The sequence below is a fragment of the Callorhinchus milii genome, unplaced genomic scaffold (genome assembly GCF_018977255.1).
Source record: "Callorhinchus milii isolate IMCB2004 unplaced genomic scaffold, IMCB_Cmil_1.0 Scaffold204, whole genome shotgun sequence".
In the NCBI taxonomy this organism is placed as follows: domain Eukaryota; kingdom Metazoa; phylum Chordata; class Chondrichthyes; order Chimaeriformes; family Callorhinchidae; genus Callorhinchus; species Callorhinchus milii.
Genome location: NW_024704945.1, coordinates 71,171 through 98,622, shown reverse-complemented (window position 1 = coordinate 98,622; position 27,452 = coordinate 71,171). Strand labels below are relative to the sequence as shown.

Genomic DNA, 27,452 nt, shown 5'->3' with positions numbered 1-27,452 from the left:
GATTATATTTATGATGTTTATATCAATGCAAATTGCTGTCGTTATTCGAACAGATCACCTTAATACGGTTTAAGGTATAAATGGTCTCCAAAATCCATAGGGAGAACTTGATTTATCTGAACTACTGTGAACATACAGATGTGGAGTATAAGCAACAGCCTGACAGTTGGGCCGAATAGCCTATATTTTCTATGCATCTATGAATCTAAGAGCGACAGCTTGTCTAATCCTTGTTCATATTTATTTCCTCTAACACTGGTGATCATCCTGGTCGCTCTCCTCTACACTGCGTTAAGGATCTGTGCTGATTCTTTAGTCATTCTTTGCCTCAATCCTTCCATCTTGCGGTTTTGGTTGGTTAGACTCACAGTGTTTGTTGACCGGTTTTCATGTGCGACAGACACTCGGCTGACAAAAAATTTCAGCTACGAAATCATACCGCTGCTTAAGTGCTCCGAGATGTTACCCACGTGAAGGGCACTGTATTGTTGTTGTTGCTATTGATTTTATTGTCTCCTCTGAGACGTCTCTTTTCCTGGGTGAACCTCCGTAGATTATCTAACGATAGTTTACAACTTATCCCTCCAACTCGAGAGATCAGTCTTCTCCGAATATATTGACACTACAGAGAAGATGGCATATTTCTGAATGGTTCTCACCTTCTTCTACACTGGATGAAATAGGACTAAATTATGTTACAGTCTACATTCTAACGGACAGAATGCCGCCATTTTCTTTCTCTTTTCCGACAAATGGAAATGATTTTTGAGAAAATATTGCTCAGGTTGTTGACTATCTTCCTGGTCCCAAGTCCGAAGCCCAATTCACAGTTATATAAACTGAAAATATGCATAAAAGGCAACATTGCATATTGGTAATGATAACGTTTAAATGACTGTTACACAAATGAGGTTCGAAGATCACGATCGGGCGATTAGACAGAGAGCACAGTGGATGCTCTAAATAGGGAGGGTTGTTAAAATGAATCAAAGGTGAATTTGAAGTGGAGGTGGAAATTATTGTTGTATTAACATAGACAGCAACAATTGCTTTATGTAGTGCAACTTTTGCATCGTATAATCACAGTGCACTTGACAGAATGCGTAACAGAAGTGAAACATAATAAATTGAGAAAGAATGAGAGTATGACAGAGAGAGCGAGAATGCGCCTGAGAAACGAGAGACAGTCCGATTTAAATAAATAGGGGAGAGTGTGTAAGAGAGAGAATGGGAATAAGAGAAAGAAACAGATTCAGGGAGAGAGAGATGGTGGAAGCAGTGAGTGACTGAGTGAGTGAGATTGTGAGACGGTGTGTGTTGAGAGAGTGGTGGAGAGGGGCAGTGAGTGAGAATGATTGTGAGAGAATGAGAGAAGAGAGTTTGTAAGAAATGAGAGAGACAGTGGGGGGAGAGGGGTGGATGGACATGGAGTAAAGAGAGAGATAGAGTGAGTGTGGGGTGAGAGAATGAAACCGCGAAATTTAGGGAATGGAAGAAACAAAGAAGTGATATAGAGGCAATGAGTGAGTGTTTGACAGAGGGGGAGACAGATTGATTGATACCCAAACTGATAGAAGAGAGACAGCGTGTGAGAGGGTGAGTGAGAAAAGAGGGCGAGAGTGATTGACCGAAATGGTGGACGGAGTGAAAGAGAAAGACGGGTTGGGGAGTGTGTGGGGGGGATGGGGTTGTAGCGACAGCAAGAAACAGAGACAAGGAGGGAGAAAGCAGAGATGGAGGAAAAGAGAATGATTGAGTGTGTGGGAGGAGAATATGTTTGCGTAAGAGGAGAGTGAAGATGGGAGTGAGTGATAGAGAGAGGTGAGATAGAAGGAGTGTGAGAAGGGAAAGAGATTGTGAGAGGGGTGTTGTCGTGTGGGGAGAAAGGGTGTGTGAGAGGGAGTAACTGAGATAGGGAGGGAATGTGTGAGAGAAACAACAGGAGAGGGGGCAGAGAGTGATTGAGAGAGTGATACAGAGAGACTGTGAGAAGACAGAGATAAAATGAGCGACAAAATCCATAACATTTCACACAATATTTTTTAAAAATGGCATCTCCAATAAGTTTATTTCTCCCTTTCCTGTTTAGTTTTTCAAAAATCCCTGAAGCCAAACTTTGGTACCAAACCCACAAACAAAGAACTATATAGATGTACAGCACCGACGAAGAGTATTCAGCGTATGGTGAATGTGGTGCCACATTTATAACAATTCTTTCAGTCCCATTTCCCTGCTCTGTTCCCTAATCTATTTGTAGATAGTTCACTCCATTTAGATCGATATGAAGACATGTTTTGAAAACCAATATGGATTCTGCCTCAAACACCACTTCCGCCAGAGCTTTCCGCAACCCAACAATCAAATGCGCAGGACAACATATTCTCCAAACCTCCTCATTTACTAGTTTGCTATCTGTTTGTCTTAAATTGATGCTTTAAGAACTAAACCTCGACCGGTGGAACTTTTATAGCAGGTAAAGATTGAGTTTCTGTGGAAATCTCCAAGGGAACAGGGCGAGGCTATGATTTACTACCAGACATGAGCTGCTGGACTCTGACCAGGGCGTTTTATTACCTGTACAGCCCTGAACACTGCAGCTCATCACTGAGAGGCTCGGGAACCAGAGGCAGGAACCGCAGCTCAGTCAGTGGGGAGACAAGTTGGTGAGTCTCTCATCAGCTCTGATTGTGGTTGAAATAAAACAGTAAAGTTACTCCAGGTTTTAAGCACATGCAATGAGAGGATAGAAGAGATAGAGTGCGCATCAGAATTGAGAGGGAGAGGTTGGAAGGAAGAATGGTTGACAGGAATAGGGAGAGAATGATAGAGAGAGAGAGAGAGAGAGAGTAGATGAGTGAAAGAAATAGAGAAAGGGAGAGAGGGGGGGGAAGAAAAATCAAAGTGTGAGTGAGTGATTGAGAGTGTGAGAAGGAGTGTGTGTGTGTTAGAGGGAGAGAGAGAGTGCGGTAGAGAGATGATGGGGTGAGAGAAAGTAACAGAGACTGGGAGGGAAAGAGGGAATAAGCAAAGCGGTGAGAGATTGGCAGTGAGTGACTGCACGACAGAGGCGAAGAGATAGTTTTGAGTGAGAGAGTGTGTGTGAGAATGTGAGTGAAATGTGAGGGGCAAAGCGATTGACAGAAAGGAGGTGAGAGGGAGAGAGGTGGTGAGAAAGAAACAGAGATATGGAGACAGAGAGTGAAAGAAAGTGAATAAGATTGTGGGAGGAGAGAGTGTTTGTGAAAGAGAGGAGGGAGAAAAGGAGGAGTGAGTTATCGAGAGAGCGTAGACGGAGAGACCTTGAGAGGTGTAAGGAAGTGTGAGTGGAGGGAGGGCTGGTGTGGGAGAAGAGTGGGATAGAGAGAGAGGAATTGAGAGAACGAAAGAGTGTCTGTGAGACAGACCGAGAGGGGGAGCCAATGACTGAGAGAGGACAGAGAGAGAGTGTGTGAGAAGAAAAAGAGAAAATGAGAGAAAAATTTCACAACATTGAACAAAATATAAAACCGGGCGTCTCCAATTTGCTTTTTTCTTCCCGTACTGATCAGTTTGTTTAAAAAAAAATCCCCGAATCCAATCTTTTGTGCCACACCCACGAACAAAGAAACATCGAAATGTACAGCACGGAAGAAGGATGGCTGTGGTGACTATTTTAATGCCAATCCTTTCAGTCCCATTTACATTGCTCTTTTCCCAAATCCCTTTTTCGATAGTTGACTCCATTTAGATCGGTTTCAAGTGATGATCTGAAAACCAATCTGGAATCTGCCTCAAACATCATTCCCGCCAGTGCTTTCCATAACCCAGCAACCAACTGTGCAGGAAAACAAATTCTCCAAACATCCCAATTTGCCAGTTTGCTAAATCTCTGAAATTGATGCTTCAGGGATTGAACTCTGACCAGAAGGACTTTTATATCAGATAAACATGAGTTTCTGTAGAAATCTCCAAGGGAACAGGGCTTGGCTATGATTTACTGCCAGACATTAGCTGTTGGACTCTGATCAGGGTTTGTTGTTACCAGAACACTGAAGCCACTTCACTGAGAGGTTCGGGAACCAAAGGCAGGAACATCTGCTCAGTCAGCGGGGAGACAAGAAGGTGAGTCTCTTATTAGATCTGATTGTGGCTGAAATAATGTCATACTATTATCCCAGGTTGTAAGCGCACAGAGAGAAAAAAACATATAAATGCAAGTTGTTGTTGCTCCTGCAACATTTATTGTAATTAAAGAAACCATGAGTAACCGAATGAGCGAGAGTTAAAATATCATTTGTTTCATAAACGGAAGATCTCGCTTTACGACTTTGATTACGGTCACCTCTTCCCTCCCTCACACATAGTGTCCTCCACCACTCCAACATTCTCCGACACACTGTCCGGCGTGTAGGCCGCTATATCAATGAAGTTGTTGCTGTTATTTGAATTAATCATCGTAGAACCGTTTAAGAAATAAATGGTCTCCGAAATCCATTGGGAACTTGATTGATCTGAACCATTGTTAACATACTAATGTGGAATTTAAGCAACAGCCAGGCGATCGGGCCGAATCTGAGCTGTAATTTCTATGTATCTATGAATCCAAGAGCCTCAACTTGTTCCATCCTTGTTCATAGTTCATTCCTCTATATTTGTGATTATCCTGGTTGTTCTCTTCTGCACTACCTTAAGGAAGTGTGCTGACGCTTTTGTCAGCCATTGCCTCAATCCTTCCACCTTGCGGTTTTGGTTGGTTGGACTCCAGCAGTTACCCCAACACACATTCTGGTCTTCGCAGCCTTGACTCTTGCCAACCTGCTCCTAGTTCTCTCCGAATTAAGTGAGCAGAGTGGTCCTTCCAGACGGATGGTGCTCATTCCATTCCAGCCATCTAACTCTGGAGTTTCCATATGTAGTTTGGGATGTATGAAAATCTCAGCTTTGTTTTGGATCATGTTCGGTTTGTTGATCGGTTTTCGGTGGGACAGATACTCGGCTGACAAAAGAATTCAGCTCAGATACCACACTGCTGCTGATATGCTCCAAGCTGCAACCCACGAGAAGGGCACTTTTGCAGTTGGTGCTATTATTTTTATTTCCTCCTCTGAGACGTCTCTTTTGTTGGGCGCAGTTTGTCCAACGATAGTTTAAGACACATCCCTCCAATTCGAGAGACCAGCCTGCTCCGAATATGGAGACGCTATAGAGGCTGAATGGTTCTCAATTGCTTTACCCTGGAGGAATTAAGACTAAATTATGTTTCAGTCTACAATCAAACGGACTGAATGCCGCCATTTTCTTTCTCTTTCTCCGCAAGTGGAACCGATTTTTGGCAAAATGGTGCTCAAGTTGTTGACTTTCAAGGACTATCCTCCTGGTCCCAAGTCCGGAGCCTAACCCACAGTTACATTAACTGAAATTATCCATAAAAGGCAACACTGCACATTGGCAGTGATAACGTTTCGCTGTCTGTTACACAAATGGGGTTCAAAGATCAGGATCAGGAGATTAGGTAGAGAGCGCAGAGGATGCTCTGAATTGGGCGGGTTGTTGAAATGAATCAAAATGTATATTTGAAGTGGGAGGTGGCAAAGACACGATGGTGTTTGTCTGATGATGGATGTGAAAACAGATTCCCAACTATTGCTCTGTATCAGCGAGAGTGGTAGAGAGAGGATGGGGTGAGAGAAAGAAACAGAGCCAGGGAGGGAAAGAGAGGGAAAAAGCAAAGCGATGAGAGAGTGGCAGTGAGTGACTCTATGGCAGAGACGACAAGAGACCTATTGAGTGAGAGAGTGTGTGTGATGTGGAAGTGATTGACATAAAGGGGTGAGAGTGAGAGAGATGGTGAGAGAAAGAAACAGAGACATGGAGACAGAGGGAAAAAGTGGAGACAGAGAGTGAAAAAAATTGACTAAGATTGTGCGAGGAAAGAGTGTTTGTGAAAGAGAGCAGGTAGAAAAGGAGGAGTGAGTTATCGAGAGAGCGTAGACAGAGAGACTTTGAGAGGGGAAAAGGAGTGTGCATGGAGGGAGATCGTGCGTGGGAGAAGTGGGGGATATAGAGAGAGAGTGAGAGAGAGAGAGAGAGGAATTGAGAGAGTGAAAGAGTGTCTGTGAGACGGAGCGAGAGGGGCGAGCCAATGATTGAGAGAGGACAGAGAGAGTGTTTGAGAGGAAACTGAGAAAATGAGAGAAATTTCACAACATTTATCAGAATAAAAAAAGGGCGTATCCAATATATTTTTTCCTTCCTTTACTAAATAGTTTTTTTTTAAGAAAATCCCTGAATCCAACCTTTTGAGCAACACCCACGAACAAAGAAACATCGAGACGAACAGCACAGAAGAAGGATGGCTGTGGTGACTGTTTTTTTGCCAATTCTTTCAGTCCGATTTACATTGCTCTTTTCCCAAATCGCGTTTTAGATAGTTCTCCCAATTTAGATCGGTATCTAGTGATGATTTGAAAACCAATCTGGATTCTGCCTCAACACCCTTCCCGCCAGGGCTTTCCATAACCCAACAACCAAATGTGTAGGACAACATATTCTCCAAACCTCCTGATTTGCTAATTTGCGATCTCTCTGTCTTAAATTGATGCTTTGGGATCTGAGCCCCGACCAGTGGAACTTTTTATAGCAGGTAAACATTCAGTTTCCAAGGAAATATCCTAGGGAACAGGGCTTGGCTATGATTTACTGCCAGACATTAGCTGCTGGACTGTGATCAGGGTGTGTTATTACTGTACAGCCCAGAGCACTGAAGCACATCACTGAGAGGCTCGGGAACCAGAGGCAGGAACCGGAGCTCAGTCAGTGGGGAGACAAGTCGGTGAGTCTCTCATTAGCTCTAATTGTGGATGAAGTAAAGCCGTAAAGTTACTCCCCTTTTTCAGCGGTTGGAGATGCCACTCCTTGCGAACAGCACAAGATAAATCGACTTGTTGTGGTTTTGTAGTTAGTGAAAGCTTACTGCTATTAAAGTAAGCTGGAGCCAGTGATCAAGGAATAAACCAAATGTAATTTGTTCGATTAATTTAACTAACCATCGTGACATCATTTGAGGGAGAAATGTTCTCCAGTATCTACTCGTGAACTTGATTAATCCAAAATATTACTGATCAACGATGGGCCCTCCTGTGGAATATTAGCAGCAGCCTGACTGCACGGGCTGAATGGCCTGTTCTGCCTTCCACACTGGCGTAAGGAGCTGAGCAGAAACCTTTGTGAGCCACTATCTCATCCCTCCATCTTGCGGTTTGGCTAGTGAGACTCCAGCAGTTACTCCAATACACACCCTGGGCTCCCACAAGCCTTGCCTCTTGCCAACCTGTACCTAATACTTTCCAGCAGTAGTTAAGTGCGATGGACCCTCCAGAGAGAGGATGCTCATTCAATTCGTAAAATATATCTCTGTATTTGCCATGTGTAGGTGGGATGCTTGGAAATCTCATGGTTGTTTGAATACTGTTTTGTTTGATGATGGGTATTCGAGGGTGCTACACCCTCAGCTGACAAAATAATATTCAGTTCAGCAACCACACTGCTGTTTAAGTGACAGAAATGCCTACCACGTGAAGGACGCTATATTGTTGCTCTGGCTATTGTTTCCTTGTCTTCTCTGAGACGTCCTTTTTCGTAGCTGAAGCTCCACAGAATACCTAACGCTGGTTTAAAGTTCATCCCTGTAACACAGAATTTCAGTTTATTGTGGACCTGGAGATGGTGAGGAAAAGCTGGACCTTTCTGAAATGTTGGTCACTAGCTTTCACTGTGTGGAAAATCAGATTTGATGCTCAACCATAACCTTCTCGACTGAATCCCTCCATTTTCGTTCTCTTTCCCCATAAGCAAATATGATTTTGTTAAGATGGCTCTCATGTCGTTGACTTTTAAGGAGGTCAGTGTAACTTGACTGATCTTTTTGATTCCAAGTCTAGAGTCCAACACCCAGTTATATTACCTGAAAATATCCATAAAAGGCAACATTGCCTGTTTGCATTGATAACGTTTCACTGATTATTACTTAAATGAGGGTTCAAAGAGTACATACACGAGATTGAAGCACTTAAAACAGTGGAATTAGGCAGGTTGCTGAAATACATCAAAGGAAAGGTTGAATTTGCAGGTGGGACTCTCACACTGATTTTCGTCTGATGATGGATAGAAAGCTGAGTGGTTGGGGAAGAGAAATAACTACAACAACAACTTGCAGTTATATAGCACCGCTCACGCAGGGCAGCGTCCCAGAGCGCTTAAACTATAATTGGCTGTGCAAGATACATATTGTAAGATGAACTGTATAGGGTAGAGTGAATTGTTTTATTGCTCAAAAAAGAGATTAGTAAAGGTACTCAGCACCATCTGCACGTTACAGGGCAATGTACAGCATGTGATAGCCTGGCTCAGTGCTGGCACTCTCTCATCTGTGTTAGAAAGCTGTGGGTTTAAACACAAGTCTGGAACTGAAGTAACATCGTCTAAGATGAGAATCCAATGCAGTACTTGGGGTGTTTTGCGTTGTCAGAGGTGCAATGCCAATCGACTCAGGAGTAGAGTTCGAGACTTGGGAAAGAGGAGATGAAAGCTTGTCCATTGATGTTCGGGAGCATCAGGCATAGGACATAGAGTGTACATGAGCCATAATGGACAGAGCAGCTGGTGCAATGGGTTTGAAAAATATCACAGAGATAGAATGGACGATCCATGCAGAGATGTAAACAAGGGGACACGGATCTGAATTGAATCTGTAAGAAAAGCTTTCTAAACAGTGCTCTAAATTCAAGCCACACATTTTGAGCTGGGTAAACTCCATCAATGTCCCCTATCCATAACCATACCCAATGAGGTACCAACGCTTTGACTCTTGCCAATTTGTGTTTAATACTTTCAGGGATAAGTTTAAAAGTAGATATGCCTCTGGGCCATTCCATTCTAAGCAAAGCGTGTTGGATATGTTGGTGGGCGGAAGCATTCTCTGTCTGGTTTGGATATCCTCAATCACCGTGATGATTTTGTACATGTGCCAGACACCCGGCAACCAAACCAAATGCTACAGGAACGAGTGGAGCGAGATGATAATGGTAGTGCAATACAAGATCACATTTGTACAGCGCCATTCGTGTCGGGAGGACATAATGATACAGATATAGTGCCTGGTGCAGGATCGCAAGAAAGCTGCCATTTTTTAAGGTCTGCAGTTTGAGTAGAGACGTTTTTGAATGCCATTGAGTAAGTGTTCATAAAGCCTGGCCCCAATATAATAAAGATGTATATATGTACTTGGACACCCCAGGGGAGGGGGTGTAAGATGTGTAGCTGCAGGTAAGCAATATTATAGAGTTGACCGAAATCCAAGAATGAGTGAGAGCCAGGTTACACGGATTAAAGGACAGTTAAGGTGCAATAAGACAATGTTCTTCTCATTGGCTCAGAAACGTGAATTTAGCTTTGATGCAGATTGATGCCGTCAATACCCAGGGTCAGTAGGCACTGTCAGGACTCAAACAGGTGAGCCTCCCTCTTGACAATATTCAACTGAAGATAGATAGATATCAATCAGCATTTGATGTCTTACAGTTAGAGCAGTAATGGTACCCGAGTCTATGGTGGAGAGTAGAGTTGTGTTTCCTCCATATCATATGTCAGTGCTATCCACGTCTCTGGATTATGTCAACAGAGGGGAGCATGTAGATGGTGAAAAGTAGAAGTTTCAAGAAGAAGCTCTGATGTGTTTGTGTGGAGGAAGGAGAAGAAGCTGTTAGATTTCACAAAATGCAGAGTGGGGGCGGAGGGGGGTGATGCATGCACAAGTACAAGTAATAATAATAATAATAATAATAATAATAATCCTTGCATTTGATATAGCGCTTTTCACGTCGGGAGGACATCCCAAAGCGCTTCACAGAACACACTGTAAAGTGAATTGACTAGAAATTTGTGGGTGAACGCGGCAGCCAATTGCGCACAGCAGTGTCCCACGAACAGTCGTAGATTGAAATGACCAATTTTTTTTTGTTTTTTTTTGGAGGGATTATTATTAGGCTCTGTGTGGAGTAAGGAAACTTGCCCAAGGTTTCGCCCGCTGCCTGGAATTGAACTCAGGTCTCCCGCTTGCAAAGCGAATGCTCTAACCACTGAGCTACAGGACTCCACGAGGATTTGAGGTGGACTCAACAGCAGAGAGAGAAAGTCTGAAATGGATTTAAAGAAAGAAAGAGAGAGAGGACAAGAGTTAGGGGCATGGGAACTGTAGGCAATGGTAGTGTGGAGTGGGATATCCAGGTTCAACATGTGACAACCTGGCTGGTGAAGTATGTGTGTGTTTGTCAGTGTTGGTGGCATGGGACTGAGTTGAAGGGTGTGTGTGTGTCGGTGTTGGTGGTATGGGGCTGAGCTGGTGAAGTGTTTGTCTGTGTCAGTGTTGTGACTTGGGGGTTAGTTGTTGGGTATATGTGTGTCATTGTTGATAACATGGAGCTGAGTTGGTTATCTTTGTGTGTCAGCGTTGGTGACGATACCACGGGCCTGAGCTGATGGAGTTTGTGTATGTCATTGTTGGTGACATGGAGCTGAGCTGGTGATGTGTGTGTCAGTGTTGGTGATGGCACCATGGGCTGAGCTGTGAAGTGTGTTGGTGTCAGTGTTGGTGAGGGCACCATGGTGCTGAGCTGGTGAAGTGTGTGTGGTTTAGTGTTGTTGAGGATACTATGGGGCTTTGCTGGTGAAGTGTGTGTCAGTGTCTGTGCCATGCAGTTTAGTTGGTGAAGTGTGCGTTCGTGTCTGTGGCATGGGGCTGAGTTGGGGAATTGGGTGTGTCAGAGTTGGTTACATGGTGCTGAGCTAGACATTTCTGCGTGTGTCAGTGTTGGTAGCATAGGGCTGAGCTGGTAAAGTGTGACTGTGTCAGTGTTGGTGGCAAGATGCTGGGTTATAGATGTGAATGTGTATCAGTGTTGATTAGTGCAGACCTGTAGCTCAGTGGTTAGAGCACTCGCTTTACAAGTGAGAGACGTGAGTACAATTGCAGGCAGAGGGCGAAACCTTGGGCACGTTTCCTTACTCCACACAGAGCTTAATAATAATCCCTCCAAAACCAAAAACAATAATAAATTGTTCATTTTCAATCTACGACTGTTGATGGGACATTGCTGTGCGCAATTGGCTGCCGCGTTCGCCCACAAATATGCAGTCAATTCACTTAACAGTTTGTTCTGTGAAGCGCTTTGGGACGATCTCCCGATATGAAAAGCGCTATATTAAATGCAAGGATTATTATTATTATTATTGATGACATGGTGCTCAGTTGAGGAAATATGTGTTGGTGGCATGGGGCTGATCTGGAGAAGTGTGTGTTTTTGTCTCTGCGGGTGGCATGGAGCTGGACTGGGTAAGCGTGAATGCCAGGAAAAACCCGGGAAAGAATGTTAAACAAGGCCAGTCACACTGACGTCAGTGGGAGGGAAACGTCTGGAGACTATAATCCGGGATAATATAACATTTCTCTTAGTAAAGTATGGGTTAATAAAGGACAGTCAACATTGGTTTATTAAAGACAAATCGGACCTGAAGAACCCGATAGAGTCTTTTGATGAACGATTGGAGAGTGTGGATGAAGGTAGTGCAGTTGATGTAGTTTATATGGATTCTCAAAGGAGTTCGGTAAAGTGCCACATAAGAAACTTTTAAGCAAAATGGAACCCCACGGTATCAAATGCACAGCAGTAGCATTGATACAGAACTGGCTTGGAGACAGAAAGCTGAGAGAGATGTGTTCACCGGTATCCCCCATGGGTCGGTATTGGATCCACTGCTGTTTCTGATCTACATAAATAACCTGGACTTTGGTGTAGGAGTATAATTTCCAAATTTCCAGTTGAGACTTAGCTCGGAAAGGTAGCAAACAGTGAGGAGGATCGTAGCTGAATATAAGGACACATAGACTGGTCAAATGGGCAGACACGTGACGTATACATCTTACTGTGGAGAAATGTGAAGTAATACATTTTGGGAGGAAGAATGAGGAGGGGCAATATAAAATAGATGGTAGAATTTTAAAGGTGGTGAAAGAAAAAAGAGACTGGGGTTCATATAAGTAAATCTTTGAAACTGGCAGGACAGGTATATAATGCTGTTAGGAAAGCATACAGCATACTAGGCTTGATAAATAGGGGCATAGTATACAAAGACAAGAAGTTATGATGAACATTTATTAAACAATGGTTAGGCCTCAGCTAGAGATTGTGATGAGTGATGAGCACCACACTTTAGGAAGGATGTCAATGGATTGGAGAGGGTGCAAAGGAGATTTACAGCAGGAGACCAGGAATGATGGACTTCAGTTATCAGGAGAGGCTACAGAAGCTAGGATTATTCTCCTTGGAACAGAGAAGGTTTAGTGGAGAATTAATAGAAGTTTTCAAAATGATGAAATGATTCGATAGTGGAGAAACAATTTTCACTGACGGGTGGGTCGTAACCTGAGGACACCAATTTAAAATAATTGTTAAAAGAAGCAGCGGGGAGGGGAGGAGAATTTTGTTCGGATCTGGAATACATTGCCTGAAAGGGTGGAGGAAGCCGATTCTAGAGAAGTAGAGAGAAGTAGATAATTATTTGGGGAGGACAAATTTGCATGGCTATGGGGAGAGAGCGGGGGAGTGGCTTTGATTTGGGTAGATCTTTTCAAAGACGAAATCGTCTGTATGGCCTCCTTCTGTTTCCTATGATTCTGTGAAATTTGCTGCTGTATTCACCTACAAAATACAGATTCACTATAATTCGCCGTAAGCGGGGAAGTGTTTTGAGACATCTTCCTAACTTGAAAGAAAGCAAATGCAAGAAACGTCAGTACATTTACGCCTAACTACAATTGAGTAAGACACCTGAATATACTTAATTGCTGAATTTATCATGACGATACTCTTGCAATTTATTTCGTTGTAGGATAAATGTTAATTGTGAGAAAGAAGGACAGTCCATTAGAAATGCTAAACTGGTGTTTTTGCCTGAGAGATCACGTCTGGATTCCCTGTTAGTCTTGCAACTGTTAAAAACGCTCAGCACCTGTCGCAAATCTTACAAACTAGGCTGCACTTAGCAGCAATTGAGGGGATTTTTGAACATTGTTGGGAAAAGGGAAACATATTTCTGAGACACAGAACCACGAGAAAACAGATGATTCAATTAAATGGTCACCATCACCAGTACTTAGCATGTGTACATCTGGCAGGACTGAAACAGCGACCACATCTGGTGTTGCCCAACTACGTTGTGAATCGGTTCCACCACTTTGGGAGATTGGAGTGAGATGGCCTCCACGGAGACTGAACCAAATGCCAGTGCAGAGGGCAATGGAATGACTCGAGATGTGGATCAAGCCCCCTGCGAAACAGCAACAGGTAATGGCTTCTCTTTAACTGAATTTGAGGAAAATTTTAAAGGGATGATGATGAACAAATGTAATGGGCTTATTAAGTACTTTTAAACAAAATCACGTATAGTCATCTCACACACTTTGGAAAGGAAAGATCAGTCAATATCTATTGGGGTTGAGCAAGTTCCCAATTTGTGAAATGGAAGATCAGGGACATGTTGGACGGTTCATGAACCAATCGCTGATGATGACAGACCACACTGACTGACCCGTGGGCAGGTTTTGCAGTGAAAATACATCCAACCTGCCACATGGGCAGGCCTTGCAGTGACATACCAGCCTGACCGGCACATGGTTAGGTCTTGTGGTGGAAGATCATTCCTGGGGGATAATATGCTTCAAAATCAGCTCCTGCTAAAGTTGCAAACCAAAGCCATTGTGTGTAAAGTGAACACAGCCCACATGTATGATAGACAAATCTACTTCACCGCTTCCTCCTTCAACTCCAGCTGCAACTCCCAGTCCCCTAATGCTTTGTCAGTTTGTGTGACGGGCATCATGGCGTGGATGAGTGCAAACTTCCTGCAGCTGAACGTCAGCAAGATCCATCCATCCTTCCAAGCCATACACTTTGGCTCCCGCCAACGTCTTCTTTCATGTGGCTCCGAACACCTCAAACTCCTCGGGCTCTCCCACAAACACACCTTACCCGTGCGCAAACTAGGTGTCAGGTTCTCTCCGTAGCCTTCTTTTCGTCGCCACATCCGTTCCCTGACTAGGACAGTTTGTTTTTCCACCTCTGCCACATTACCCGCCTCTGTTCGTACCTCACATCCGCAGCAGACAAAACCCTCATCCACGCCTTTGCCACCTCTCGTCTGGACATTTCGAATGCCCTCCCTGCTGGTCTCCTTACTTCCACCATAAACAATATTTCATTATTGGAGTCCTGTAGCTCAGTGGTAAGAGCACTCGCTTTGCAAGCAAGAGACCTGAGTTCAATTCCAGGCAGAGGGCGAAATCTTGGGCAAGTTTCCTTACTCCACACAGAGCCTAATAATAATCCCTCCAAAACCAAAAACAATAATAAATTGGTCATTTTCAATCTACGACTGTTTGTGGGACATTGCTGTGCGCAATTGGCTGCCGCGTTTGCCCACAAATATACAGTCAATTCACTTTACCGTGTGTTCTGTGAAGCGCTTTGGGACGTCCTCCCGATGTGAAAAGCGCTATATCAAATTCAACGATTATTAATATTAGTAGTAGTATTAACTCCGCCATCCGGATGCTAAACCACAGAAAAGAAAGGATCCAAATCACTTCAGTTCTTGCCAGGCTGCACTAGCTCCCAATTTCCGAAAGGATCGACTTTCAAATCCTCTCCCTCGTTTTTAAATCCCTGTATGTCCCTGCACCTCCCTACGTTTCCAACTTGCTAAACCCCCACACCTGTTGCCTAGAGAGGATAGGAATTCCAATTCCCACTGTGGGGCTTTAACCTGAAAGCTTCTGACTCTAGTATGAATGTATTCAACTTAATAGATCAATGAGAGATGTTCACAATTAAGAAGGGTTTTGATCGAGTAGAGCTGGAGAAACTCTTTCCTCTGGAGGGTAGATCGGTAACCAGCGGACACAGATTTAAGATAATTGGCAAAAGAACCAGCGAGGATTCCTGCAGGGGATTGTCAGGCTGGTCTATGAGGACAAAATCCATATGTGGAGATTGAGCCACAAACCTCTGTCTCAGTGGCGAGAGTCATACCAACTGAGCCAGGCTGACAGGTGTCTGATGTCAGCTACTAAATGATGTTTTCGGCCAACTGTTTATTCAGGACTTTTGTAACGATCAACATAGTTATATTTTCCGAAACATGTTTCGAGGAACAAGAGTCAAATAATGTCTGACTAACGTTTTTATTGGTTGCTAACAGGTACAAATACATCATTCATCGAGACTCTGGCTCTGTACGACGATTACCAGCTGCACAGACTGACAAAGTTCTACCGGGACAGATTAGAACAGGCCATTGAAGAAGGCGTGGAGGACATCAGCTCAGGGCTCAGACAGAAGAAATGTTTCAGCCCCCATGAGCACAAAGTAGGTTTGAGTTAGACTGTAACACTCCCTTTCATTTGTTAAAATTTCATCAAGTCAGTCTGCACGGCTCATGTGCTGCTTTTTTCATAAATTCAACAGATAGCAACAAACAGCTTATGCAACCAGTTATGTTAAAATACAGGACATGCGCTATATGTATGTCATGGATCAGTGCAGCGCAGTGTAAGAGGTGTCTGTACGGCCAAAAAACTGAGAACAAAAGCTTGCATTTTTTTAACACCATTCACATGGCGAGGAAGTAAAAGGCACTGGACAGTTGAAGTTAGAGCCCGAGCTGGATTTGGCAAGTGTCGGGGAGGGCAGATGTTAAAAGTCGTGGTCACAGAGGAAAGCAGTTTGTGGATGGAAGAGAAAGCAAGTCCAGCAAAACCGTCAATGGAGCTCGGTATTGCTGATCATTGTCACTGTTCATGTTTCACATCATCTTCAATACATTAATGCTCACTCTACGCAGAAACTCATCGAGCACACACACAGTGGGCAGAGGAGACAAAGCTCCAAATTTCTTCTGAATCTGGTGATTGTGAAAGGTTCCGAGGCCTGGAGAGTGATGTGGGAATCCTTTGTGAAAATGAGGCCAACGTTGCCCAAACTGAACAAAATCATGACGGAAATACAGCAACAAGGTAATGTGTGATGTTTCTCTGTGCTTCCATTCACATCTAACTGAGACACCATCCCTTCAATTTAATAATATTAACTCTATTCAAACAGGTGCCAGACTAGTGCATGAAGTGACCATTGACCGAAGTGTATCAGACGTCTCCAGTGATCTAAAAGGTATGTGACAGGGACAACATACAAACCAGTCAATCACTTCTGAAATACACAGTTTACCATTTACTGATGATATCCAGAAAATACAAACAAGGAGAGGGGAAGGAGGATGTGGGAGGAGGGAGCGAAGATTGGAGTGGAGAGAGGAGTATGTTGGGGAGAGGGGTGTATGGTGGGCAGAGTGGATTATGGAGTGGGGAGAGGGGAGTATGGAGTGGGGAAGGGAGTATGAAGTGGGTTGGGGAGCATGGAGCGGAGAGGGGAGCATGGAGGAGACAGGTAATCATGCACGGGAGAGGGAAGCTTGCAGGGTTCAGGTAAGCTTGCTGGGAAGAGGGGAGCATACAGTGTGGTGTGGAGCCTAGATGGGAACATGGAGCGGAGAGGGGAGCATAGAGCGGCGAAAGGATCATGGAGGGGACCATTGAGGGGAGAATGGAGTTGCGAGGGGAGCATTGAGGGGAGCACGGAGGGAGCATGGAGGGCAGCATGGAGGGGAGCATGGAGGAGAGAGGAGAGATGAATATGAACGGGAGAGGCGGTATGCAGGGGAGAGGCGAAGGGGAACATAGAAGCGAGACAGCATTATAGAGGTGAGAGGGATTATGGAGGAGAGAGGGGATTATGGAGGGGTAAACGGCGTAAGAAGGGGTGAGGGGCATATGGAGGGGAGAGGGGAGCATAGAGGGTAGAGGGGAACATATAGGGGAGTATGCAGGGGAGAGGGGAGTATGCAGGAGAGAGGGCAGTATGGAGGGGAGAGGGGAGTATGGAGGGGAGAGGGTGTATGGAGAGGGGAGTTTGGAGGGGAGAGGGGACTATGGAGGGGTGTATGGAATGGGGAGGGGAGTATGCAGGGGATGTGGGAATACGGAGGGGACAGGTGTGTATGGAGGGGACAGGTGTGTATGGAGGGGACAGGTGCGTATGGAGGGGACGGGGCTTATGGAGTGGGGAGGGGCGTACGGAGGGGGGAGGGGAATATGGAGGTGAGAACTGAGTATGGAGGGACGACAAGATGCGAGTATGAAGGGGGGAGGATAGAAGGGAGGGATAGTATGCAGAGGAAGGAAGATGGGAGAAGGGAGATGAGGAGTGAGGGGAATGATTCTTATTTAATTCTTAAATCATTTCAGCAAATATTACTTTGGAATGATCTTTCCCACAAGAAGTCACACATTCATCATATAATGCCCTGAAAATCTACGATTGTTTGAATGTTCTGATCTGATTTCAAATCCAGGCGGCGCGGAACCTTGGGCAAGTTTCCTTACTCCACACGCCGGTCATTTTCAATCCATGACTGTTCAATCGGTCATTTTCAATCCATGACTGTTTGCGGGATACTGCTGTGCGCAATTGACTGCTGCGTTTGTCCACAAGTATAAGTCAATTCACTTTGCAGTATATTCTGTGAAGCACTTTCGGACGTCTAGCAGACGTGAAAAGCGTTATATCAAATCAAGGATTATTGCTATTATTATTATTATTAACAATGTAATTCAGATTGTTTACCCCTTGTTTGTTCAGCTCAGTTTGTGTCCCTCTTGTCTTGGAGTCAGAGTTATGGGTTTCAGTTCACAATATATAAATACGGAAATCAGGGTGGTATGTACAAAAACAACGTGGTTATAATGGGAGATTTTATTTTTCACATAGACTGGGAGAAGCAGGACACTTCAATTAGTAAAGATAACGACGTAAAAGGCACTCTGTAAAAGTAGTTTTGTTGTTGTTGCGTTCAGTTTTGGGCACCACACTACAGGAAATATTCATTAGCTTTGGAAGTGCTGCAGCGCAGATTCACCAGAATGTTACTGTGCCAAAAGGGGTTAAGTTACGAGAAAGGCTGCTTAAACTTGGATTGTATTCCCTCGAGTTTGGAAGATTGAGGGCTGATTTTATGGAGGTTTTCAGGGCGATAAAGGGATTTGATAGAGTATATGCAGAAAGCTATTTCCTGTGTTGGGGGAATGCAAATCAAGCAGGATATTCTAACACGTAGAACCAGACCATCTAAGAGTGAAAGTAGGAAGCATTTTTTCCCTCAAAGGGTGTTAAAAATCTGGAACTCTCTCCCCCAAAAGATCAAGGATGCTGGATCCATCCACTCCGTCAAGAAAGAGATTGACAGATTTTTGGTAGGTCGCGGTATTCAAGGATACGGGGAGAAAGCAGGAAATTTGATTTGAATTTCCAGTAAAGATATAGATCAGCCATGATCTAATTAAATGGCGGAACAGGCTCGATGGCTGAATGCCCTACTCCTGTTCCTGTGTTCCTGAACAGGATATGTTGACACTCCAGTGCCATTCTGGGTTGTGCTGCATTGCAGTCGATGCCGTCATTTGGACATGAAACTGAGATCCCTTCTGCCTATTCGGGTGGATGTTAAGGATCCAGCGGCACTATTTGAAAAGAGATTGGAATTTCTCTCTCCCGGATTCCTGGCCAACAATCCCTCAAATAAATGTAGTCACACACTTTCCGGCTACTTGTGGCTGCTGTTGCTTTCTGCAACCTGACTGCTGCATCTGCCCAAGAAACACAGTCACCACACTTTAAAGTAAGTCGTATGCAGCGCTTTGGAATATAGTCCTTCTTTCAAAGCCCCTTAACGGAAACTAAATGTCTCTTTTTAATAATGCTAAATAATTTCTCAACTTTCTCTCTGACTGATTATTGTTCCACATGAAGCTATTCAGCGACTGCACAAGGAGACGTTACAGAAACAATGTGAGAAACTAGAAGTGAAGACCATCCTGATAAAGGAGAAGGTGAGGACGTTTCAGTTGGTTGATAGCTACACGGAGTTAACAATCATTTCTGATCTCCGTCACCGGAAACTGGTAGAACATGAGCTGCTGGCGAGAGGCAGAAACCACGAGGAGTGGAGACAGAAGCAACTCCGGGGAGAGCTGGAAAAAATCCGAACTGATAAACTATTCCATAGCAGCTTCTCAAAAGGAAGCAACTTACCTACTTCTCACGGAAGCAGTTCTGACTCTCCCACAGGGATTTCCGCAGTAGTCAGTGGAGTTGCTGGAATTGGAAAAACAACTATGGTGAAAAAGATTGTCCATGACTGGGCCAAAGCCAAAATCTATCATCACTTCCACTTTGTATTTGTTTTTAAATTCCGAGACCTAAACAGACTTCACGACAGAACAACGCTGAACCACCTGATCGTGGAGCAGTATCCTTACCTCAGGAATGTTCTGGATGAGCTGTGGAAACACCCAGAGACATTGCTCTTTATATTTGATGGTTTGGATGAATTCAGGACAAGGATTGATTTCGCTGACAGTCGGAGAGACACAGAGCCTCAGCGTAGGTGCACAGACCCTGAATTCCTCTGTGATGTGTCTGACATTGTGTACAGTTTAATACAGAACAAGCTGCTGCCAGGCTGCTCAGTGCTGGTGACCAGCCGCCCCACTGCATTACAGTTACTGGAAAAGGCTCAGATCAGTGTCTGGGCTGAAATCCTGGGATTTGTGGGGGAAGAGAGAAAGGAATATTTTCAGAAGTTCTTTGAGGATCAGGAGATGGCGGCTGCTGTTTACAGCCATGTGGAGGAGAACGAGCTCCTGTTCACCATGTGTTACAACCCGTCCTACTGCTGGATCCTCGCTCTGTCTCTGGGTCCCTTCTTTACACGGAAACACAGCAACAAACAGCGAGTTCCCAAGACAGTCACACAACTCTTCTCCTATTATATTTACCACATTCTAACACATCACAGTGTCAAGATGGAAAGCCCCCGTGATGTGATGCTGAAGATTGGTGAGATGGCCTTCACTGGAGTCTCCCAGAGAAACATTGTCTTTAATAATGAAGATCTGATCAAATATAACCTCCAGCCTTCCCAGTTCCTCTCTGGGTTTCTCATGGAACTTGTGGAGAGAGAGTCTTCAGAGCACAGCGTGGTCTACACATTCCCGCACCTCACCATCCAGGAGTTTGTAGCCGCACTCGCTCAGTTCCTGTCTCCAAATCCAGGAAATCTGCAGAAACACCTGAATAAAGCTCACAGGGAGGAGGACGGCCGGTTTGAGATATTTCTGCGCTTTGTTGCTGGTCTCTCCTCCCCACGGGCAGCTCAGCCACTGGAGGAGTTTCTGGGGCCATTTGTCCATCAGACAACCCGTGCGGTGATCGATTGGCTGAAGGAGAAGTTTAAAGCTCAGATTAAAGACACAGACACTGTCACTGCGAAAAGGAAGCTGCTGAACACACTACACTACCTGTTTGAGTCTCAGAATCAAGCCCTGGCACAGCTCTCACTGGGCTCTGTACAAACACTGACATTTGGTGACTTCTCTTCAGCGAAAGCATTCAGACTGACACCGATAGACTGTGTTGTGCTGTCTCAGGCCATTGGACTGTGTAACACAATAAAACTACTGAATCTGAGGAACTGCTACATTCAGGATGAGGGACTCCAGCGTCTGGTTCCTGCTCTGCACAAGTGTCAGGATTTGCAGTAAGTTTACTCTGTTTATAAATTTTGTTCTTATTATTCTTTTTTCAAACCCATTCTAACAGGGGGAACAATGAGTGACATAGTGATGGCTGTCACACAGCACAATCAAAGCCATTCTCCAGGATGTTACTGACATTAAACACCAGCGGATAAATGGGAGAATGCTACTGCACAGCAGGTGGAAACAGTGATGGCCGTCACACACCGCAATCCTGCCCTGGGGGAATGGGAGGTGAATGGCTGACATTCCCCTACACCCCTGGCTGCTCAACACCCTGAGCCCTTGGGTGATATTCCCAGATTGCTGATGTTATTGGGCAGAGATTGTTTCCTGACTCCCATTTTTATTGATAATATTATAATGTAAAACCAGTTCAAACAGAAAGGAATTTGTACAAAGAGACGGAATTCAGTTTTTCCAGTTCATTCGTGCAGGACGTGTTTCTCCTGACACCAGAGGCTCTGAAAATGGCAATGCTTCTAATCTCTAACACTCTGAGATTCTCTACATCTCACGCCCCTTGACCCATGTGTTTAGGCCCGAGGCCTCCTGTGTCCTCCCCTCCCGGCAGCAGCACCTCCCCCAATGCTGCATTCCAGTGCTATGAGACCTTCCAAGCCCTTGGCCATCCCATTTATCCTGAGGCAGCCACACCCGCTCTCCAGTACATTGGTTCTAACTCTGTTACAATATTTTTCACACCAAACACATCTCGCTCAGCCTGACATCAATCTGACAGGTGTGGGTTCCCCTGGCCCTGGTGAAGAGTCTCCATTTCCAGCTCCTGAACTTTCCTGGCCACAGAGGTCTCTTTCTGGATTTAAAGTCTGTGGAGAATGAGAGAAAAGAGACATAACATTGGCCTGAACCTGGTGATTACAGACCGGGATGCATAAACCAAGGCATTAGCCTCAGTTACAAACTGACTGAGGGTTTCAGTGCTGCTGGAATAGAACCAGCGCAAACTGTGCTGCTGCCAGGACCAGACATTGGGGACATCCCCGCTCTTTGCAAACCCAGCAGCACAACATGTTAAGATGTTTGTGCAGATAAGGTGCTGTAACAAATGCAAGACTTATTATTATTATCAGATACTATCTCACACACCAGCTACCAATGTCTCCACAAACGGTTGTGTTTCTCTGTCTCGCCCACAAAACACGCAGTCACTACACTTTATAATATCTTCTCTCTCAGTCTCTCTCGTGGTCAGTCTATCTTTCTCTCTCAGTCCGTCTCTACCTGTCTTTTTCTCTAAGTCTCTGTCTATCAGTATTTCTCTGTGTCTCTCACTCTCTCTTCCAGTTTTTCTCTCAGTCTCTCTCTCTGTCACAGTATCAGTCTCTTTGTCTTTCCCACAAAGCACACATTCGCAGTACACACACATATACATTCTCGCTTAGTCTCTCCCCCTCTTTCTTTCTCTTTCTTAGTCTCTCTCTTTCTCTCCGTGTGTCTCTCCCACAAAACACACTGGATATCTATCTCTCACTGCCTTTTTCTCTCTTTAGCTGACAGTCTTTCTCCTAGTCTCCCTCTCATTCTCTCTCAGTCTCTTTTTCTGTCTCTTGCTTTGACTCTCATTCTCTCTCTCTGCCTTTTCCGTTGTTTCTCTCTTTCTCTCTCTTTCCTGCCAAACACAGTCACTACACATTTGTTTCTCTCTCAGTCTCTGAAAGCATGAGAGACTGAGAGAGAGAGTGACTGCGAGAGAGAAAGAGACTGAGCGAGGTGGAAAGAGGCAGAGCAAGGTAGACTGAGAGAGAGAGAGTGGTGGGCAGAAAGAGATACTGAGAGCGAGAGCAGATAAGCACTGGGAGAGATAGAGCGATAGAGAGAGAGATCGTGAGAATGAGAGAGACAGAGCGAGAGATTGAGAAAGACAATAAGAGAGCGACTGAATGAGAGAAAGATTGAGCGAGGTACCGCGATAGAGACTGAGAGAGAGAGACGGGGAGAGAGAAAGATAAAGTGAAGGACAGAAAGAGAGAGATAGACTACGAGAACGAGAGAGATAGACTGAGAGGGAATGACTACGAGAGAGAGAGAAGTAACTGGGATAGATAAACAGAGAGTGAGAATGAGAGAGACTGTGGAGAAAATATATTACAATGTGTAGTGACTGTGTGGTTTGTGGAAAAGTCAGTGAGACAGACTGTGAGACAGAGAGAGACTGAGAGAGATACTGAGAGAGAAATACGGAGAGAAAGACTGAGAGAAAGGGAATGATAGAGAGACTAAGAGATAAACAGATTGAGAGAAACTTAGAGAAACTGTGAGTGGAAATATAACTTGCAGTGACTGTGTGTTTTGTGGGAGAGATTGAGCGGGAGACTGAGAGATACTGAGAGAAATTGAGAGAGAGACCGAATGAGAGAATAACAGCAACAGACGGAGAGAGAGTGTGGGAGATGAAAAGAGAGAGGTAATGACACAATGAGAGAGAGAAAGACAGTGAGGTACACTGAAAGAGAGACTGAGAGAGAGAGAGAGTGATAGACTGACAGGCAGAAAGAGAGAGGCAGAAAGAGATACTGAGAGATAGGCAGCGAGGCAGTGAGAGGGAATGAGAATGAGAGACACAGAGCGAGAGACTTAGAGAGAGAAAGATAGAGCAAGGGACAGATAGTGAGAGTGAGAGAGTGACCCTGGCAGAGAGAGACTCGGAGAGAAAGGTAGATGCTGAGAGAGAGAAACTGAGAGAGAAAGAGAAAGCGACAGAGAGGAAGAAAGACTGAGTCAGTGTGACTACGAGGGAGAGAACAAAGTTGTGAGAGATAGACAGAGAGAGACAGAGACTGTGAGAGACTGTCCAGAATGTATATTACAAATGGTAGTGACTGTGTGTTTTGCGGAAAAGACAGAAAGAGAGACTGAGAGAGACAGAGACTGAGAGACACTGTAAGAGAGACAGCGACACAGAGAGAGACTGAAACAGAAAGATTTATAGAGGGACTAACAGAAAGAGACTGAAAGAGATGCTGAGTGAGAGAAATAATGAGAGAGAGAGAGAGAGAGAGATAGAAAGAGAGAGACATGTAGTGGCTGAGTTTTCTGGGAAAGACATAGCCAGAAACTGAGGAAGAGACTGAATGAGAGAAAGGCAGAGCGATGGTTAGAGTGAGACAGACAGAGAGGCAGACAAAAAGAGACAGACAGACAGAGAGAGATACACACACAGAGACACAAAGACTAACAGAGACACGGATAGACAGACAGAGAGAGACACACACACATACAGAGAGAAAGAGAGAGAGCGAGTGAGAGATGGTGAGACAGCGTAAGAGACAGCCAGATGGAGAGAGTGACAGAGTTATAGACAGAGAGACAGGCAGACAGACAGACTGTGTGTGTGAGAGAGAGAGCAAGCAAGAGAGGAAAGGAGAGAAAGCGAAAGCCGGAGAAATAGACTGAGATAGAGAAAATGACTGTGAGAGAGAGACAGAGCGAGACTGTGAGAGGAAACATATTATAAACTGCAGTGTCTGTTTCTTTTGTGGGCAACACTGAGAGAGAGCCTGAGACAGACTGAGAGAGAGACTAAGACAAAGAGACTGAGAGAGAGACTGAGACAAAGAGAATGAGGGAGACTGAAAGAGAGAATGAGACAACGGGACTGAGAGAGACTGAAAGAGAGAATGAGACAACGGGACTGAGAGAGACTGAGAGAGAGAGAGGCTGAGAGAAAGAGAGAGATAGAATGTGAGAGGAAATATAACGTGTAGTGTTTTGTAAAATACACACAGAGCGATAGAGTGAGAGAGACTGAGACAAAATATGTTATAAAGTGCAGTTACTGTTTTGTGGGAGAGACAGAAAGGGAAATGTGAGAGTGACCGTGAGATAGACGGGGACTGACAAAGAGGCTGACAAAGAGACAGAGAATGAGTGACACAGAACGAGAGACTGAGAGAGTGAGACTAAGTGATAGAAAGACGGAGTGAGAGATAGAGAGAGAGGCTGAGAGAGAGCCGGAGAGAAACTGAGAGAGAGACGCTTAGTGGGAATATACTATAAAGTGTAGTGACATTTTTCTGTGTGAGACACTGAGAGAGACTTAGAGAAAGAGAGCAGGTAAAGAGAATGAGTTAGAGAGAGAGAGAGAGAGAGAAGAGAGACTGAGAGGGAGAGAGAGAGAGACTGAGAAAGACTGAAAATATATAATAAAATGCAGTGCCTGTGTTTCATGGGAGAGATAGAAAGACTGACTTACAGAGAAAGTGCGAGAAAGAGTGTCTGAGAGAGACTAAGAGATTATGTGAGAGAGCGAGAGAATGGGAGAGATTATGAGAGAAAATATATTATAAAGTGTAGTTACTTTGTGATTTGTGGAAGAGACAAAGAAGAGAGAGATACTGAGAGAAAGAGAAGTGGGGGAGACAGATAACAAAACTTAGAGAGTGCCTGTGGGAAAAAGTGAGGGACACAGATTGAAAGATAGACTGAGAGAAAGGCTGAAAGAGACTGCGAGATAGAGTTTGAGAAAGAGAGCGACTGACTCTGAGAGATAGATTGGGAGAAAGAAAGAGAGAGATTGAGAGCGTGATTGAAAGACAGAGAGAGTGAATGGGAGAGAGACAGAGAGGGAGACTCTGTTAGAGAGAGAGTGAGAGAGAGAATATATTGCAATGTATGCTGACTGGGAATTTTGAGTGAGAGACTGAGAGAGACAAAGAGATAGAGAGAGAGAGAAAGAGAGAGATTGAAAAAGGGACAGAGACTGAGAGTGAGAGAAATAGACGGAGAGCATGACAAAGAGACTGTGAGGGACCGAAACAGTTTGCGTGTGTGCACATGTGCATGTGTGTCTGACCCTGTTCCCACAGTGTATGTTTGTTTTTGTGTGTGTGCGTACATGCGTGTCTGTTTGCGGGTTGCGCGCGTGTGTGTGTGTCCGGCTCCAACATGCATGACGTTGGGGCTTTCTCCCTAATCCTGAGATATAAACTGACTCAGGTCAATGATTCCATTTGTACTCCCAACTGTCTTTAGCTCCCAAACAGATTTTTTTTGTGAAAAAATCATGTCCTGAGGTAGATTATTGTTGCTATCTTTACAGTAAAAATGTGTGTGCAAAAACACCCAGAATAAAGTCTACACAGCTTCAGCCCTGAGTTACCCTGTGTCTGCTCACACACTGCAGTCTGAGCCCTGTAGCTCAGTGGTTAGAGCCCTCGCCTCGCTAGCGAGAGGGCCTGGGGGTGATTCCTGGCAGAGTAAAGCCTTACGGATGTTTCCTTACTCCACTCGTGTCTGTTTCTCTCGCAGACAGTCACAACCGGGTGATAGACGATTTGCAGATCAATTTTCCAGGGTTAATAATCCCTTCAAATATATATTTCGCGAGAGACTGTGAGAGATACTGAGAGACAGACAAGGACTGAGAGAGAGAGAAGGACAGAGAGATACAGAGAGTGAAAGAGAGACTGAGAGAGAGGAGAGACTGAGTGAGGAAAAGACAGAATGATATACTGAGAAATCGACTGAGAGAGAGAGAGAGACTAGGGGAGAAGTATATTCCTTAATCCTTGCATTTGATATAGCGCTTTTCTGGTCAGGAGGACATCCCAAAGCACTTCACAGAACACACTGTAAAGTGAATTAACTGTATATTTGTGGGCGAACGCGGCAGCCAATTGCGCACAGCAATGTCGCACAAACAGTCGTAGATTCAACATGACCAATTTATTATTGTTTTTGGTTTTGGAGGGATTATTATTAGGCTCTGTGTGGAGTAAGAAAACTTGCCCAAGGTTTCGCCCTGACCTGCCTGGAATTGAACTCAGATCTCTCGTTTGCAAAGTAATATAACGTGTAGTGACTTTTTTGTGAGAGCTACTAAGAGACAGAGACAGAAAGAGAGAATGAGAGAGACAGATAGTGAAGAGGGACTGAGTGAGAGAAAGAGAGAGCGAGAGACAAATACAGAGACTGATAGAGAGTGACATGTAGAGAGCGAGACTGAGCGAGTGAGACTGAGATATAGAGAGAGAGTGAGAGAAACAGAAACAAATAGAGACCGAGAGAAAGAAACTAAGCGGGAGACTGAGAGAAAGACAGACAGAGTGAGAGAGAATAGGGTGGATGAAATATAACATGTGGTGACTGTGTATTTTGTGGGAGAAACTAAGAGATAGCGACTGTGAGAGAAAGAGCGACAGAGACAGACACAGAGAGAGACTGAGACACAAATATATTATAACTAATAGTGACTGTGTCTTGTGGGAGATCCAGAGCAAGAGACTATGAGACAGACTGTATGAGAGAGAGAGACAGAGAGAAACTGAGAGAGAGACAGTCAGAGAGAACGACAGAGACAGAGCGAGAGACTGAAGGAGAGAAAGAACAGAGTGAGATAGAGAGCGAGAAAGTGAGAGAGAAACCGTAGAGAGAGTGTGAGAGATATTGTGAAGTGTAGTGACACTGTGATTTGTGGGTGACAGAGAGTGTTTCTGCGAGATAGAGAAAGAGACAGAGACAAAGATAGAGACAGAAAGAGAGTCAGTGAGTGAGACTGACAAAGAGAGAGAGAGAGAGAGAGAGAGAGAGGCAGAAATAAAAGAGGAGCGAGAGTCAGAGAGGTACTGAGAGAGACTGGGAGAGACACAGAGAGACCGAAAGACAGAGAGAGAGAGACTGAGAGAGCGAGGGACTGTGCGAGAGAGAGAGAGAGACTAAGAAAGAGAGAGAGGCTGAGAGAAAGAAAGAA

The 27,452-nt window shown here is 44.6% G+C and overlaps 1 protein-coding gene and 1 long non-coding RNA gene across 2 annotated transcripts; both read left to right on the top strand.

Annotated features, from left to right (window-relative positions):
• The first annotated feature begins 2,582 nt into the window (after nt 1-2,582).
• LOC103172685 lies at nt 2,583-13,323 on the top strand. The gene is made up of 4 exons (XR_006086011.1): nt 2,583-2,663; nt 4,025-4,101; nt 6,731-6,811; nt 13,211-13,323. It is a non-coding gene; the product is annotated as an uncharacterized LOC103172685 (long non-coding RNA).
• Nucleotides 13,324-13,329: 6 nt separating this feature from the next.
• On the top strand, nt 13,330-20,746 carry LOC121851911 (NACHT, LRR and PYD domains-containing protein 3-like). The gene is made up of 5 exons (XM_042345991.1): nt 13,330-13,379; nt 15,292-15,458; nt 15,934-16,105; nt 16,194-16,259; nt 18,954-20,746. Exons 1-5 carry the CDS (start codon nt 13,337-13,339, stop codon nt 20,744-20,746), a joined length of 2,241 nt encoding a protein of 746 aa, XP_042201925.1. The 5' UTR covers nt 13,330-13,336.
• The last annotated feature ends 6,706 nt before the right edge of the window (nt 20,747-27,452 follow it).